The sequence below is a fragment of the Homarus americanus genome, unplaced genomic scaffold (assembly GCF_018991925.1).
Source record: "Homarus americanus isolate GMGI-L3 unplaced genomic scaffold, GMGI_Hamer_2.0 scaffold20465, whole genome shotgun sequence".
In the NCBI taxonomy this organism is placed as follows: Eukaryota; Metazoa; Arthropoda; class Malacostraca; order Decapoda; family Nephropidae; genus Homarus; species Homarus americanus.
Window position 1 is genome coordinate 1,971,497 of NW_024756914.1, and position 17,976 is coordinate 1,989,472.

At 40.8% G+C, this 17,976-nt stretch overlaps 1 protein-coding gene across 6 annotated transcripts in view; it reads left to right on the top strand.

Annotated features, from left to right (window-relative positions):
- LOC121857172 (mucin-17-like) overlaps positions 1 to 17,976 on the top strand; it is a 117,042-nt gene that overhangs the window by 85,014 nt on the left and 14,052 nt on the right. For 5 of the 6 annotated variants that reach the window (XM_042353091.1, XM_042353090.1, XM_042353089.1 and 2 more), the window contains 6 exons: positions 5,640 to 5,843; positions 8,793 to 9,809; positions 11,228 to 11,644; positions 11,769 to 11,975; positions 13,525 to 13,635; positions 13,906 to 17,780. In XM_042353091.1, coding sequence (XP_042209025.1) covers positions 5,640 to 5,843; positions 8,793 to 9,809; positions 11,228 to 11,644; positions 11,769 to 11,975; positions 13,525 to 13,635; positions 13,906 to 17,780 — 5,831 coding nt within the window. The remainder of the gene's footprint in view (positions 1 to 5,639; positions 5,844 to 8,792; positions 9,810 to 11,227; positions 11,645 to 11,768; positions 11,976 to 13,524; positions 13,636 to 13,905; positions 17,781 to 17,976) is intronic. The other variant, XM_042353093.1, reaches the window with a different exon arrangement.

The following is a 17,976-nucleotide window of genomic DNA, read 5'->3' on the forward strand; positions in this document are numbered from 1 at the left end:
GTCTACTCTAGCTGACATTAAAAGACCTAAGAATTATAGATACATTTTTTAACCATATAAGTTATCTCCCACTGCTCAAGAATGTCGTCCGTCATCAGAGGTAGAATGTTGCCTTTTTCATATACAGTAGAATTGTTACTTATTGAGACTTTTCTGTTACGTTTAGTCTTTTTTTTTTACATATTAAGACTTTTTGGTTGCGTTTATTAAACATTGTTACATATTAAGATTTTTCTGTTACGTTTAGTAAAAAAATCCACATATTAAGACTTTTCTATTTGCGTTTATTAATTTTTTTTACATATTAAGACTTATATGTTACGTTTATTATTATTTTTTGCATATTAAGACTTTTCTGGTACGTTTAGCCCAAAAAATTCACATATAAAGACTTTTCTGTTTACTTTTAGTCAGCACAATGCCATCCCTTCGTTACTTCAGTGGTGGATGTTTCTCGTACGTGAGAGAAGCTCTTGAGGGGCGGTGTGTAACCCATCCAGGACTTGGAAGCTCGTTGTTATATTAAGGAATAAATAATAAAGTGCTCTTCTTGTGGCCCGAGGGTTGTAATTACTGGCAATAAAATGTATATACTTAACCAGGCTATCTTGGGAGCACCGCTTGTTAGTGTGTGTATACTGTATGTTGTGTATATATTAGGGTATTTCTATATATATACTGGAATTATACGAAGCATGTTAGTATTGTCATCATTTCATTATAATTTATTTTATTATTGTGTTGTTATATTTATTGTTATTATCATTATTAAAAACTCTTGACCCATTGAGCTAGAACTTATCAGCATACATTAGTTCTTGTTCCTCATATTCGACGAGTATGGTGATGTATGTATGTAGGTAGAAAGACGGAAGCGTGTGTGTGTGTGTGTGTGTGTGTGTTTCCCGCGCTAGCTAATTAAAATAGCGGGTGGGATTCTTAGGAAATTATTCTGAACTGCTTCTCAGTGTCTGAAAATAGACTCGGCCAAGATGGTGGGTGTGGAGGGAGGGAGGGGTGTAAAGTGCATCATTTCAAGGTCATGAATTAGCATATTAATGTAGGTGACTATAAACACATACACAAACAGGGCCGGACCCAGACCTCAGATCTGACCGATGCAGTCTATGGAATTTTTACACTCATTCCGCATCGTTGTAGTTTTAATATTTTACTTTATCCTCTTCGCCACTGATCTGCTTGTTAGCCGCTTGGACGGTCGGTCACGTCTGTTACACACAGTTGGCAAGTACTGGGCATGCACTGGCTCCTGAATGTATCGGAACCTGCTCCAGTGATGGTCAAGCCTGGTCTTGAAAGAGCTCACACACTCGGTGCCGTCACAACGCTCTAGCAGATTGTTTGAGGAGTTTGCAATTCTCACTCGGAAAAATTTGCCCTCACAATTTTCTGGACTTGTGGCTTCTTTAACCTTGAGCTGTGACCTCTAGTGGGGCGGGCGTCCGCCAGTTCCAGGTATGAACACTCGACTGAGTAGTGCCCTCTGAGGTGTTTTGTAAACTTCAATTAAGTCACCCCTTGCCCGCCTATAGTATAAGATAGGCAACTAAGGTGCCGTAGTACAGGCACCAGTCTGCTGACCCTCCTTTAGACATACAAATATCTCAGTTCTAGAGGATGTGGATGCACTGGACCAAGGTACAAGCCTGCCACGTTACAATTCAAACGGTCTAGAATTGAAGGAGCTTGACGCTTAAATTTTCATTATGTGCAACAAGAAAGAAAAGGAAAACAATATTTTCCATTTACGGTGAAGACATAAAAACATTCGTGGTTTCAAAATAAGAATTGTGGATAATGTTGAAACAAAACATAGACTACACGAGTTAAAAAAGTGTTGTGAATGAAAATATTTTAATCTGTAAAGTTCCCAACTTAGAAGTTTTAGTAAGGTTGGATAAGAAGGAAGTGGTTGTGGCAAGGAGCCGAGCTGTGCCCAGCTTGTTTACGTCTTGGGTTGTGTCAAGTAGCCGCCAGGGGGCCAGATGTTGGCGGGAACTTTTTACCGCCAACTCTGGACGCTCTTCTCATTACGGCTGAGCTCATGTTAGTTTTACCAACCAGTTTTACGACAACATCCATAACCTGGAGAATAAACAAGTGTTTGCCTCTCCTGGGCGATCACTTTATATATGTATACTCGTATATATTTTTCTCTCCGCGTGGACTAGAAACACTGGTTGTTGATGCCTCGCACACTTGTAGACCTTCTTAACCTGAGGGCGGCATAGCTCAAGACGCCATTGTTTTTATACACACACGGCAGCAGTACACATAGGAACATTTTTTATACAAATTAGCCCCAGCTCGGCGGTCGTTAGCAGTGAGGCGCCTAGAATTATTTGACCATTAAGTGCTTACTGCACCTCGTCTACACGTGCGCCCTAACATGATGGGCTTTGGGGCAGGAAGAGGCCAACCTACACCAGCTTCCAACGCCGGTTTTCCCGTATCTAGAGTACAGTTTAGAGAGTCGTAGTCACGGTGTGCTTTCTGGCGTGGTGGGCGTGTGGAGGACAAACGGGGGACAGTGCCATAGGCAATAACCTTACTTTAGGAGGACGATGTGGAAAGTGGGGGAGGGAGGAGGAAGGCACTTTAGAATGTTCAAAATTTCGGGAACTCCACCAACGAGAGAGGAACACAACCGGGGGAAACGATCACTGTTGTTCAATGATTCAACTGATCACGAAGTATTGTTATTATTATTATTATCATTATTAACATCTACTGACATCGTTAATGGTCACTCCTTTACAACTGTGTCAGAAAAAGGACATCAAACGGAGCGAAGTGTTTTTTGATGGCCCGCCTAGAAGTTTTTGGTATATATAGCAGTATTTGTGTCCGTCTGTCCGTGTCAAGTTTGGTTTCCACTGATAACTTAACGCAGACTTAATGACTTGATATCAGTATTGGCGCAAAAATGTATTACAACAGTCCTCTATATGACACTAGTCCTAAGTTTTAATTTGGACAACGAACAAATTTAAAATTTATGTGGCAACTTGACCACGAAGGAAGTTATGGAGAGTTAGACGATCTTGACAAAATGATGATGAACTGTGGGTGTTACGGTAGGCTGCGGGCAACACGACTCACTGGTCTGGCAGCAGCTCACCCGGGAAGCCTCTTCACGCACGTGGCTGGGGAAACCGAGCACCGAGGAGGAAAATAAGAAGTATTTCATCAGGGCTGTTATTTTGGGGGTTGCGTTAGTCAGCATAATATCCGTCTAGTTTGACTGAACGGCAATTTTTTCCATTGTGAGGGAAGATTTTTTTATCAGTTATTATTTACGCTGCTAAGCCTTCAACCAGTCCCTACTAACCCCCATGACAACAACAAAATATACTGTAATAACTTTCTTTTCTCTCCCTCTCAGTCTTTTTCCCTCCCTCTCTCTCACTCTTTCTCCTGCGGTATGTGGGCCAAGCACTTGATGATGTTGCCAACGTCGCTCAAGGGCGCTGAGGAGGCGACGCGGCGGCCTGGTGGGGGTAGGGTGGAGGTCCTGCTTGTAGTGTTCGGTAGGAGGGGTAGAAAGACGGTCTCGTATCGGGTAGATGAACTCGTGGCTGGTAGATGTGCGCAAAATCACTCGCCAAAATTTAACTGTCTGGACAAAAATTACCAGCACAATTTTGTTTTAGTTATTTTTTCTTTATAATTGTATTAGTTTAAATGATGATTAGTTTGGGTTAAGTTACGTTTGTTTTAATATAGATTGTATTGTGATAGATTAGGCTAAACTCATGGGATAAGATTATTTCTAGTATTAAGATAGGATCGGCTATGTTTAGGTAATCAATGCAAGGTTAGGATTAGCTGTGATAGGATGAGACGCAATTAGAAGTTGGATGGACTGTTCCCGGGTTAGAATAGGGCTATGTTTAGGTTACACAAGGCGTAGGATTGGCTAGGATAGGTTGGATGGGATATCTTCATACAACCGGTGTTTAGGATAGTATTTTGGGGGTAGTAGATGAGGAAGGATGTGGTACAGGATATGGTGTATGCTGAAGTGTGTATAGGAGGGGGGGGATTAAATACGGGGGCGTTACAAGGAATACCACAGTAGATCTTCGCTACCCAAGGCAGAAATCGCCAGAGGAGAACATCCGTCTGGCGTAAAAATAAAGCATTCTATAAGTGCGTCGTAAGGAGGAAACAAAACGACTGGACGCTAAATTGATCTCCCGCACTGTCGCTGTTATGCCTGGCGCTACGCTGTTTGAGAGATATGGATCATCCTACTTAGGGCCCCTCTCCCCTCCCTCCTCCCTCACCTGTCACTACACTCCGGAGGTTATTATCGCGGGAGGAAGTGAAGGATATTGAGGTGGTCAGTCGAGGTGTTGGTTTGCGCCGCTGATACACACACACACACACAGGAGAATCGGAAAGCTCATTATGGCTGTGTTTGTATTTATTGAATTTTTATATTTACAAGTATAATATACACAATTTGTACGTTTGATTATAGAACCTCTGCTTATTTTCACATTTGTCTAGACAATTGTTTAAATCTCGGGAGAATGTAAGTAAACGGATTAGGTTGGTTAGAAATTTTGTGTGTATACGTGTAAAGATGTTCTTAGGTGTCGTAATTCACACGTACACACACACCACACGCGCGTGCACTTAGTCTCGTCCACTAGAGACACTCCAAACAAAGAGGACGACGGACCATTTTTTTGCGTGCACCACCCAACCATCATCAGTAACACCGGCCATTAGTGAAGCCGTGTTCGCCTGGCTGGCTGACTCACCCTCGTTAGCTTGGCTCGTTGTCTCCACTCACCGACTCTTTCCTTACTGCTAGTCGCCTGAGACTCCTCCTGCTCATTGGCTGACGTTCCTGACAAGTGTCGGCTAAGTCTCGGCTCATACCCTGACGTTCCTCATAGTCGGCTGACATTTCGGTTCATTGGTTCGCTTTTGACGGCTCTTTCTACTATCTTGGGCTGACAGGCTTGGCCAGAATTGATGACTCTGCTCTGCTTATGTGATCAGGCTCAATAAACTCGGCTGGGCTCACGTAACTGGAATGTTGTACAGGATTATATGTTTTACTTATGTTATTGTTACTTATTGTTATCCTCTTACTTTTATTTTTATATACGTATTATTTTTATGGTTGCTTTTGTTTTTAATATTATTTACTTTTATTACGTGTTATTGCCATTTCATTCTTTTACGTTCTTTGTACTTTAATTAATAGCTCGTCTGCATCTTTTATTAATCATATAAATAACGGAAAAGAGCCAGTAGCATCAATAATACAGAACTTAGTATTTTTTCCACTCGCTGATGACAGTTATAAAGGCGAGAAATTTTAACGCCAGTTTTTGAACAGATATTTATAATTAATCTAATGTCCAGTGGGCGTAGCTTGATTAAAATGTACACTACAGGCTACGTGGGGGGAGATATATTGTGTAGAAAGATAGATTTGAGTCGTACATTACACATAGATACATACAGTGGGGCGATGCATATGTATAGATAAGATAGTCATACACATAGTATGGTGGTGGTAGTAGTAGTTATGTATAGTAGATTAGGCCTCATAACTTGTGAATGTTGCTTTAAACGTCCTTTTTATCTCCTTGCAGCTGGGTTGGCACCATACGCAGGCCTCTATTCTCTTCTGGCCGTCTCTGCCGCCGCCACCCCCGTCACCACCACCACCACCCCTACCAACCACGCCCCACCGCCCATGTCACCACCCGGCCCGCCCATCACCAAGCCCATGGCAGGAGTTGTGCCCACGCATGCCGTCCTCGCGCAGCTCCATGCGTTATGCGTCCAGCAGAAAGGTAGGCGTCCGTGCGTGCGTGAATCACATGGCGCCGTACTCGCTAGCTTGTCTGGTGGTTGGGGCGCCAAGTTTTGTCCTTATTGCCTGTACCTCTGCCATGTTACCAGAGCTTCTTACCATGTTGCCAGAGCCTTTACCTGGTTGCCAGATCCTCTACCATTTTTACAGAACCTCTTACCATGTTACTAGATAAAAGAAATTACATCTGACAAAAACAACGTCCAATAATGAATAATGGAGGTTTTTGTCTCGAGGAGAAAGATAAAGTGTGAATACTGACCAAAGAATTTATCATCCATAATATTGCATTGTATTTTATTTTGAAGTTCTATCAACAGTTTTTGTGTGAAATATTAATATTTCTAACGAATACAGTACAGTATTGGAAATGTAATATTTTTATTATTAATTTGTTCTCGGTACATGTTTTGTTTTTGTTGAGAAGGGAAAGTAATTTTGAGAAATGTAAATTTACACGTTTTGTTATTTTATTAACTTGTTCTGTCAGCATTTTGTTTGGTAGATGAAAAGATATTAAAAAAAATACTGTATAATTTTATTTATGAAGGAAGCACTGTAGCAGAACACATCTGTTACTATAGTAAGAGTGAATGACAGTGATTGAAGGGAGAGCGTGTGTGTTCTTGATTGCGGCCACCCAGCATTATAGCAGAAGGCTTCAAAGAGCGGCCAGAAATAACCCTGCGTATTTGTGGAGCATCACACACTAAGAGCAGACACGAACAACCTTGAGTCTGAAGCACTGGAGAGGACTGTCATTAGTGTTCTCCTACATGGAATCTAGGCATACGCTGAAACTTACAAAATAAATAAATATTTAAAAAATCCATCTTAAATATATCGTTTTACTTTTCACCACACACACATACTGTAGTATACTATTTTAGGGAATACAGTTACTTGTAATTAATATTTTTACATTAAATGACGTTATACACCTTATGGCTTCATAATTACAAGCCTGAGTATAAGTTAAGTTAAAACTTAATTATTTTAGTGGCATTTGCAGTCTGCACCACGTGGTCTGTGTAACTGAGCTTCTGTTGTAATGGAGGAACAAATGCAGGCTCACCTGAAGACAACTTCCCACCTTATTTCACCTTTAAGATTAATGTTAAACTCGCCTAATCTACCATACCATAACCTATCATAATAGTGTAATATTTAACCTAACCTAACCTCCCCCAGGTAGTTTAAGGATATATAACCATGCAGTAAAAAAAGCTGAGAGGCTAATCTTCTTCAGGTAATCTCAAATAAGTGTGACAGACGTACACTACACTCGGACAATAGGGCCGGGATTCTTAAAGGTCTGCCTGCACATTGTATATATATCTCCTGTGAGAGAAGATATAAGAATGCACTTAACTGGCTCACTTAAGCTAACAATAGGGTCAGAATTCTCAGAGCTTTGTATGTTGAATATTCTTTTTAAAGCAAAGATGCAAAAACCCACCTGAATACCTGTAGTTCATTTAAACTAAGGCACAAAAATAAACATAAGAGATACCAACAAAATGACGTGGAACCTCTACCTAAGGCACACACACATTTAGTTGACAGCAATAAGGTGACGGAATTTATATACAGAAACTGTGAACTTGGACATACTGTCATTAGACAAAGATGAATGATGGCATAAGATTGACTGTTTCACTAAGTAATGAAAATGGGATCATACTTCAAAATAAACTAAGCTGAAGTGAGCAGGAAATTAGAACTTTTGCGTTTATAATTGTTTTGCTCAAATGACTTTTTCAACTCATATAATACTGTAGCTCATAACTGATACTGGTACCTCAATACAATACAGTAATGAGTTTATTTGAAGCTATCAATATGGCTTTAGCTGTAGAAAATAAGGTACAACATCAAATCTATTTTCAGATATTTCCTGTATCTTGTAGGTACTGATGTAATGCAAATTGCATTATCATCCTTTGTGTATGAGCCAGTCCATCAGATGTCATCACCTCACACCACTTGTCTGTTGCCTTGTTTAGAGAACAACACTCACTCCTGCTGTAAAGGTTATGTGCAGTTATCAGATGTAGGAATCACCAAGACGCCACAAGTATTAATTTGTTGGATGATTTATGCAATGAAGCAGTGACTGTAGCTGTTATGCTCCTCTGTTTAGTTTAATTTAGTCATTACACCTTATTAAACATCTTTTTCAAATGAATTAAAAGCATAGTTATTCATATGAGAAACTGCCTAGGGAAAATACAACAAAATTCAGTTTATTTCATATACATAAAGTTACTCTATAACCTGTGTTTATTTTGTGGTACAATATGTTCCTGCAAATGTGAACTCAACACGTACAGTATTTAATGTCGGCGTGAATGTATTAAAAAGTTACTTTATGAATAGAGCATACCGGTATTTAGAAATGTCCACAATGCATACTATCATTACTGTATCAAGACTGAGAAGGTGATTACAATTATATTTTCCATTGTTGTCTTGGGTCAGTTGTCAAAGGTTGGTTATTCCTCACAACTAAATATGTAAAAATACTGTACTGTACACCTGACCTGTTGATTTAAGCTGAAGCGCACACAAAAAACATTAAGAGTTATTACAGTATTATCCTTCTATTTGATTCTATGTTGTAGTTTGATTTGAGATGTCATAAAAAAGTTTGTTGTTGCCAACTTGCTATCACATCTTAACCAGAATGTGAGTGTGAGCAGTGTACTTTGTGCAATACAGTACATACAGTACAGTATATTACTCCCATACAGCATTGTTGGAGAGTTAATCATGCAGTATTTAATCTATGCTACAGGAAAGTTAGTGCAGTATAGTACAGTAGTGTACTGTAGTCCCCAAACATAATATAGTGTGCCAGTTTATTTCTTCAGAATCTCCTAAAGCAGATTATATATCTCTGAATATCATTTTATTTTTATCTCCACAGATGGTGCATTAGCTGGTGCCCTCCCACCAATATTACCCAGTGGACAGCTGATGGCTTCCCCACTTATGGAGAGCACACCGAGAGCACCAGCTCCCCCTCCCAGCTGTAACAAGTCCATCCTCCCTATGCCAGCGACTGTGCCCGCCACCAAGTGTGCGAGTAGTGTCGACGGTGTAGCCGAGATGAGAGGTTCTGTTACAGATATGTATCGCCTGTCAATGAAGTCACCAGTCCCACTAAGTGAGGATGGCAAGATTTCGAAGGTCACAGTGGCCAGTTCTCGGACCACTCTAAAGCCTAGCAAAAGAGACATACTCCTGCCCACCTCAAAGGTTAATGGCCATGCCAATTTTTCAACTGAACAGGAGAGTGCTGTGACAATAAACCTTAGTGTTAATAGTGCCAAAGATGATGGGCAAGTTAGGAAAAAAGACATGAAGGAAGGTGGTGTTCGTAGTGGGAAAGGTGGATTTGTATATGACAGTAAAAACACACAAAGAACTTCAAATTATCAGCTCACTTGCCCAGTGAATACTAGTGAAGAAAAAGCAGCTTTTAAAGTCATAGATAGAACATCACCTCCCTCTTCAACTTCACCTGAATCTGAAACCTCTATTATTAATAATGTACCTGCAAAAGTAAAAGACACATATAGAACAAACCAGAGCCAAGAATCTTCAGTCTCACAGAAGTCTTGTGAGCCCAGCCATCTCAACACCCTCGTTGCCATCTCTAAGTTGTCTCAAGAGTCTAGTCACTTTGAGGCATCAGTCCCATCTTCTAAACTATTCTTAGAAGTACAGAAAGTCCAGACATCAGCTACAGTTCCACATCAGTTCCAGAAATCCAGTTGCCTTGAAATTTCAGCACAACACTCCCAGTTGCCTCATAAATCCTATGATGGTCTCGAGGATAAACAAAGTCATAATGAGAAGTATATCCAGAGAGTGAGCAGTAGGGATGATTCACTGGATTTTACTGACAAGAACAACCTGAACCCAGATAAACACTATACAAGTATGTACCCAAATGGACTTGTTAGTGAACCTGTTTGCAATGTTTAAGTATACTCATGTAATTCACTGTGCTATGCTAATGACCTTTTGGTATTTCCTGAGCCACCTTTCTACATAATATTATTTTTTAATAGTAATGATGAAAATTAATGTATTTAATGGTTTCATAAAGAACTGCCTATAAGCATTAATATGAAGTTGAGTAAATAAATGTTAAGTTTACATAGTTGATACAATTAAACATTAAGAAATGAAGGAAACAAATTTTGTCATGTAGCAAGGTCAAGGACATAGTTAGTCTTTGCACTACCTACCTACCTACCTACCTACCTACCTACCTACCTACCTACCTACCTACCTACCTACCTACCTACCACCTCTGCCTCTTGACCTCCTCCGTACAGCATCACTCTCCTGGTCCATATCACTTGTGTCTACTCCATTTGCCATCCTACTTTTTTAATTCATCCTCTCCATATGTACAGGGTGGGTGAAAAGTAACTGACCTATTTATATTTCATAAACTGAATAACAATGTGGTAGTTACTTTTTGCCTGTCTTTGTAGGAAACTCCATTCTCTATTTTGTCAACCATCTCCTCTTATTAAATTGAATGTTCCTCTTACATATGTATTTCTGAGCTCATGCACTCTATTAAGACTTCACTCAAACTTCAGCATATCACTCCCTGTAATAGTGTAATGTAGTACAGTAATGTATTTTATTTGCCAGTAAACCATGCATTCATGTTTGCTGAGCCAAGTTTTATCAGAATACTCTATGTATATCTGTACTCATAAAGTTTACTATTATGACTTAGCTCACACTGTGTAAGATTAAGTCTAAAATTTCAAATTTTCCCTGACAGTTTTGGCATATCCACCAGAATCATTAGAATAGTTGAGAATTCAGATTTTCCCAGGGGAACATGCCCCAGGACTTCCCCTAAGATGGGAGGGAAGGTTTCTTTCCTTTCCCCTATTTTTCCCCTTTTTCATTTACATTGTTTTTAGCTACACTTGGGCAACTACTGTACTTAGACATTTTTTAAGTTTCATCTTGTGTGTCAGCATCACAACTTCTCTATGTTCAAGGCTCTCATTCTACCAGTGTGAAAGTCCAGTGTTGACACTCAAGTTTCTCTGTTATTCAGTGTCTCATCATAGTACTGTGTGCTCAGAAGCCATTAATAGGTTTACCACAAGTACTGTAGTGTTGCATTACATATTTATCGTTTGGATGTTCATCAGGATACGTGTTATTGAGAATGTTCGAGACACCTTAATTGTTTTTGTATGAATGTGTTGTGTTCTTACTACTGTACAGTAATATACTTTTTTCTGTTTTGTTTGATGTGCATTTTTATTATTTAAGTTTTTTCGAGTCATTGATTTTACTTTCATCTCTGCATTTCCATAGATGGTACAGAAGGAGCGAGAACAGGAGGTAGTGTAGGTGAGAATGAAAGACTAAAATCACCAAGTGATGGCAGTGAAGAAGGGAAAAGAAACCCATTAGCTCCACTGGTGGGTGATCAGTGTTCACGTACCACTCCTGGCCTACTGCAGGCATATGCTCAGGAACGCCGAACAAGACCTCACACCTCACCCTTAATTTTACCTTCCAATATGCTTTCACCTACACCTTCCTTGTCACCTACTAACACACCAATCTCAGTAGGTGATGCAACACCAAGCTCATGCCCACCAATTGTGGCATTAACACAATTGGCTGTGCCCCGTGTGGCTCCCCCTGCCACTGCTGCTGCTGGCGATTCGACACGAACGTCTCGTAAAACAGTCCGCAATGAAGAACGACCTACTCCTACGATGACAGGTGACAAGACGTGCACTTTAAAGTATTGTTCAAATAATTTGTATATGTTGTAAATATTGTACAGGATTGTACTGTTTTTGTTCTGCTCCCCCTCTTCTAATGCTACAGTATGTTCATCTTGTAGCTGGAGGTGGTATCCCAGTTGGCATCGCAGTTGCCCGTCAACGTCAGGAGTCACGACCACAGGACGACCCCCTGGGAGGATCAATGCCACCTGGGGGCAGCTCTCCTGGGGGAAACAATCTGCCTACCCACTGGCCTCTTCCTCCAACACCCTGTAATCCAGGACTCCCAACAGCACCATTTTGGTTGACTCAAAGTCAGTTTTCTGGTAGGTGAAATTATTAACTTCGATGCAACATTTTATATAGAATAATTAAACTGCACTTTAATATATCTTATTCCCTTTCCATCCACATTTCGTGGTTCAAATATAAAACTTCTTTTGGTAAGCAAATGGGGGGGGGGACACACTTACTTAAGAGAAACTTTTAACATGAAGTGGGGAATCAGACCCATATTACAAGAAAAACTGTCAAGGAAGCAACATTGTGTGTGAGGTGGAGAGCATTGCAATGAGTGAAGAGGATTTTCTGTTAATGATCATAGCTGCCTGTGTGAAGCAGAACATTCCTTTACAACAGTAAGAATGAGTGTGGAGAAAAAAATGTTTATATTTCTTCTTGTTTCTGGTCCTCGTGTGTTGAGCAGGAGAAACTTAAATGAAAGAAAACTCTGGGAATTGTGAGGTAGATAATGACCAAATATGGAATGTGTACAGTACAGTATAAGGATTAGGTTAATGGTTATATCTCATAATCTAATGGTCAAATACTGGCATGTCCTTCACAAACATTAGTCTTTATTTCTTTCACTCCTCCATTTTCAAACTTCAGTATCTTTGAGAAAAATTACATTCTTAGGGTACATGAATGTCATATGTATTGTGGTCTTCTTTGGAGTCTGTGACATTTATCCCTGCAATGAGGGGTGAGGTGAGGTGATGTAGTATCTTTTCTAACACTTCATTAAGCTCTATATAGTGTTTCTTGTTTTATATGACATCAGTAAGGGGACCAGATACGCTCTCTTGCATTCATAAACCACTTGATTAGTCAGACTGTAAATATACTCACTAGCCCTTATGATTCACACCTGCACTGGCTTTGATTACAGGTTAGTTGTGTGCAGTGAATATTTACCTGTGATTATGCATACATAACATTATCTCTCGGTTATACAGTATATTATCACTTTGCCAGTATTTTCTTCTAGTTTTAGTTACTAGATGGATGCAGAGTGTTTAATCATTAATGGTAAAATGGCAACTAGTAGAATGTGGTAGATAATGCTTATAATTAATTGTCTTTAGTATTATATAAGGGTTTTTTTTGTATATGGTTATATGAGATTACCTTACTTGTATTATGAAACTGTTACTGCATAGCTTCTCTCACTTGCTTCTACTTGCAGTGATAGGAATGACACACCCTGATATCATACCGAGTAATTTTAGATGCTAACGAAGAAGTCAGAAATTATATAATGGATGCATCACTATTTATTATAATTTTCCACTCTTATTTCCAAGTTCCTTTCCCACTGTGGCACAAAACAGTCATTATCAATAGCAGCACAGTCTCTCCTCTCCTGTTATTCATCCTCTTGATTACCTCTATGGGTTTGTGTTCCTGTTCCACATCCTCAACAAAGCCTCAATATGTTCATGTGGTTCACTTATCTGTTGTTCCACTTTACATATAACATCTTCTCTTTTGAACTACACAATGCTATTAATGGCTTATGCCTTAATTAATTGTGAATTTCATGTTAGGGTCAGCCTCAGAAGGGATGGGTAATAATCTGTGATGAACTGGCAGGTGTGGGAGTGGACGCGGGTGTAGGAGCAGGAATGGGTTTAGGCTACCAGTTCGCTCGGGACCCCCTGAGTGGCCACTACTATCTCCTGCCACACCCGCACGCAATACCAGGTTTGTGTTTCAAGAAAGAAGCGCACTATGTTTTAACTTTTTTTCACTAATTTTGTTTAACAGATGTATTTCACGGTGCTCACACTGTTTTTAATTTGTTTTGATTTAGAAATTCCAAAGTTTTTATTATTGAGTGTTGTGTGAATACTTTATTTACTACTGGTAGCATCATATTTGATAATGTTAAAGAAAAAATTGCCCCCAAACTGCTCAGCCTTCATAACTGTATTGTAAAGTTTATAGTTTTTATATATTTCTTTTCTTTTACAGATCCTGGTAGTCACAGTCTGGTATGGGCGGGATATGGAGGTGTAGCAGCTGCTTCCCCTGTGGTTATACCACCTCAGCAGCTGCTGCTTCCTGATGCTCATTACCATCGTGCACTCCATGCTCACACCGCTCTGCTCCACGTCCCACACGCCCACACACCCGTCCATGCCTCAACACCTCCCTCCATCAAGCGAGAGGACCCACTGACTCCAGGAGCGCCTGAGGAAGATCCCAAGAGCCGTCCAGTTAGTGTGCCGCCCTCGGGCCAAGGGGCTGCACCACCTGGAAGTGAAATGACCCTACCTTCAGCTCTGTCTACTGGCCTGCGTCATCTTCCTCCATCATTCTTATATCCTCCAAGATCCTCTTTACCATACTACTGTCGACAGTCTCCCCACTCCACACCATATTCACTCCCTCCTTTTTCACATCAGCCGACTACAAGTATTGGCTCCAGCCTCACATCAACTCGAGCTGCTTCTTTAACCACAACCTTGACAAACACCCTAACCACACCTGCTGACATCACAACAACTTTTTCAGTCCTACCTACAGCTCCTGTTACTAGTGTGGCAAAGGGTATTGGTTTAGAGCATTATTCAACCCGGGGATGTGAAGCTTTAGTAGCCACAGGTTCACCCACACCTCAGTCAGAATCCAGCGAACCAATCAATGTTACATCCCACTCAGAAGAAGAACCTGACTCAGAGCTCCCACTACCACGACCTCACCCTCAAATGGATCTCCAATGTTTACCAGTACCCTTCAAAATCAAGCAAGAAATTAAGGAAGAGGTCCCATCCCCAGTAGGACCCAACAGAGATGACAGTTGTACCCCTGGTGCTGGTGAGACACCAGTTGAAGCGCAGCTCTCTCAAAACCACATCTTGGCAGTAAAACGTGAAGCATTTGTTAACTGTTCAAATAATCAAGTCACAGTAGCAAATAATTCTCCTTCCTCAGTGTATCTGTGTCAGAGTAGCCAGTCCTCTATTGAATCTTTACCACTTTCCTACCCAGTAATCTCATCCAAAGGAAGTACACCTGTAACTTATCAGAGTAGCCCAAACACTACTGTATCTTCTGATAAATATGCAGATGCAAACTCCCATGAATCCCAGACTACATCACATGATGAGCCATCTGCAACAATCAACTCAGAATCTCCTTCAAATAATTACTCAAAATGTTCAAGTCTCATTATGTCTGAATCTGTTTCTGTTACTAGTTGTTCTGAAACTGTCACTACTAAATACTGCTCGGGAACTTCAGTAATCACTTGCACAAATCCTTCATCTTTTAGTTGTCCAAACTCTTCCACGACAGGTTGTAGTGGATCATCACCAATTGATTATTCTATTTCTATGAAGAAAAATTGCTCCGATTCCTCAACACCCAGTTGCCCAGACTTTGGCTGCTCAGAGGAAACTGCAGCTAACTGCTCAGAATCTTCATCTACTACCTGCTGTGGAACTCCTGTTAAAAGCTACCCAGAACCTATGGCAACTAATTACTCAGAATCTCCAACGAGTGGTTGCTCTGAATGTAACACAACTGTTTGCTCTGAAGCCCAAAGAGCGAGTGTTTCTGAACATTATTATTTGAATTCTGCCAAATCCCCAGTTTCCCTTACTCCAGAACCACAACCTATCACAAATAATCCTGACACTTCACCTGCAAGCTATTCTACTCTTCCTCCTGCACCATGTGATGAGGTAGAGCCCCAAGGTACAGTCCACCCAGAATCTAGTACTGTATCATACCAAGATCAGCACACTGAAAATTTTCATACATCATGCACATCTTATAATGATGACGAGAATTCCACCCAAGTTGTTGCAAGTCCATCATACATGGACCTTAGTGGCCTGGAACTCTTATCACAAAGTGTACTGCAACATGCCAATCGATTATCAGACCCATCAGAGGAGGAAGCTGCTGCAGATGAATGTTCATCTTCATTACAAGAGGACACTCCTGCAGATGAATATGCTTCTTCACTACATGAGGATACACAGGTAGAAAAATGCTCTTCTTCCTTTCAAGATGATTTAGATGCAGATGAGTATTTTTCTTCACAAGATGAAGATTGTGTAGATGAATGCTCCTCTTCACTACAAGAAGGGGTTGCAGATGAATACTCATCTTCATTGCAGGAGGAAATACCTGCAGAAGAATATCCATTGTCTCAGCAAGAGGAAACATCTACAAATCTGAGCTCTTCAATGCAAGATGGAGCATCAGCAGATGCTTACTCAACCTCACATGACAAAACCTGTGCAAGTGAAAGTTCCTTCATGTTGCAAGAGGCTCTTCCTACAGATGAATCTGATGAGGAATATGAGAGTAGTACAGAAAGAGGGAATAAGGTGTGTTCCAATGAGTACAAGGTATCTTCAGGAGTAGATGAAACATATACAAGAGGGAAAATGTTTTTAGGTGAGGGAGAATTGCATTTAAAGGTGAGGGATGGAATGTCAGAATTGGTTGAAGCCTGTTCAACAGAATTGCCTTGCCAATTTCCTTCTGAAAACACCCCACCACATTACACCACCCCTCCTATTGCTTCACCTTTGCCCGATTCACTTAGTGGCCTTCATGGCCTCAGCCTTCTTTGTGCCTTAGCTGAGCAGCGCATCCTGGAGGAGGAGCACGTGACCTGCCCAGCCCTGTCGTCCCTGGCTGATGTGGCAGCCACATCCCCAAGTGTTCCCACATTCCCACCAGAATACACTGAATCACCACAACCAGGCCCAAGTTGTCTGACAAGTTCACCCAGAAGAACCTTCGGGTGTGGAACTACCACAGCTATATTTGGTGCCACAACATTCGGAACAATTGCTAATTCTTTCAGCACTCCAGTGAAGACCACAGATGTTAATAGGAATTATAAGAGTCCACAATCTGAGCGTGAAGCAAAGGCATTTATTGCTAACAAAGCATCTCAATACCAAAAGGAAACTGCTGCTGGCTTTAAGATACCATCTGGTTTTCCTGTTGACTCTATGGATCCAGCCGAGCTTGACATGCGTATGCAACTGGCCGAACTGCAGAGAAAATACCGGGAAAAGCAGCGTGAATTGTCTCGTCTACAACCTAAAAAGATTACAATGAGTCCAGCGAAGAGAGGCCCAGGCCGACCCCCCAAAAGAAAAATACACAACGACTGTACACCCGGTAAGAGAAAAGTTGGTCGACCTCCTAACAAGAAAAAGAAATCACCACAGAAGGAACTGTCACCGCCAGTACTTGAGAGAGTTACTGATCTCCAGATTAAAATCACCATGAAAGACAGTGATGAAGAAAAAGAGGAACCAAGATGTATGAACAAAACCATTTTGAAGCCCCCAGTCCTCACCGCTACATTCTCGACTCATTTAATTCATAATGGAAACCAGGATCTCATGCCTAAAACACCTGAAACACAGATATCTACAGAGAAGGAAGACTCAGGAGACGATGACACAGATAAAGACAAAACCAGACGATGGTCCCTTTCATCAGAAGATACAGCTCCACCAATCTTAACCTCCCCTTTCAAGTTACCAGCAATAGCAAGTGAAACCAGACAAGAAGAAAGTGAAGAAGAACAACCAAAATACAGCATCAGTGATTCAGCTTGTAAGGAGCTCAAAGTTCTTCAAACAGAAACATCAGTTGAGTCGTCACCATCAGACTTGGAACAGCAGCCCCAGTCCTCCTCCTCCTCCAAGAAACGCAAGCCAGGTCGCCCAAAGAAACACTCACCAACAAAAGAGGATGCAACTGAAACTATAGTGGCCAAAAAACCCAAGACTATGATAAGCTTCCACCTTCGCCGCCCTTTACTTTCCCACAAACCAAAAATGCGGCCAAAGCTAAAAGCTGAACTCAAGGTGAATCATTGGGATTTTAGTTACAAATTTGTGCTTGTGATAGTATATATGTAGTACTTTACTAAGCACTATTTTATCAGGAATCTCGGTCTTTTGTCAAGAAGTTAGAATTTTAAGATAAAATAGGTGTAAGGGGTTGGATTTGTTCTTAAAGTGAGCTCATCTCCTCCCTAGTTACTCCTTCACTGTTGTAATG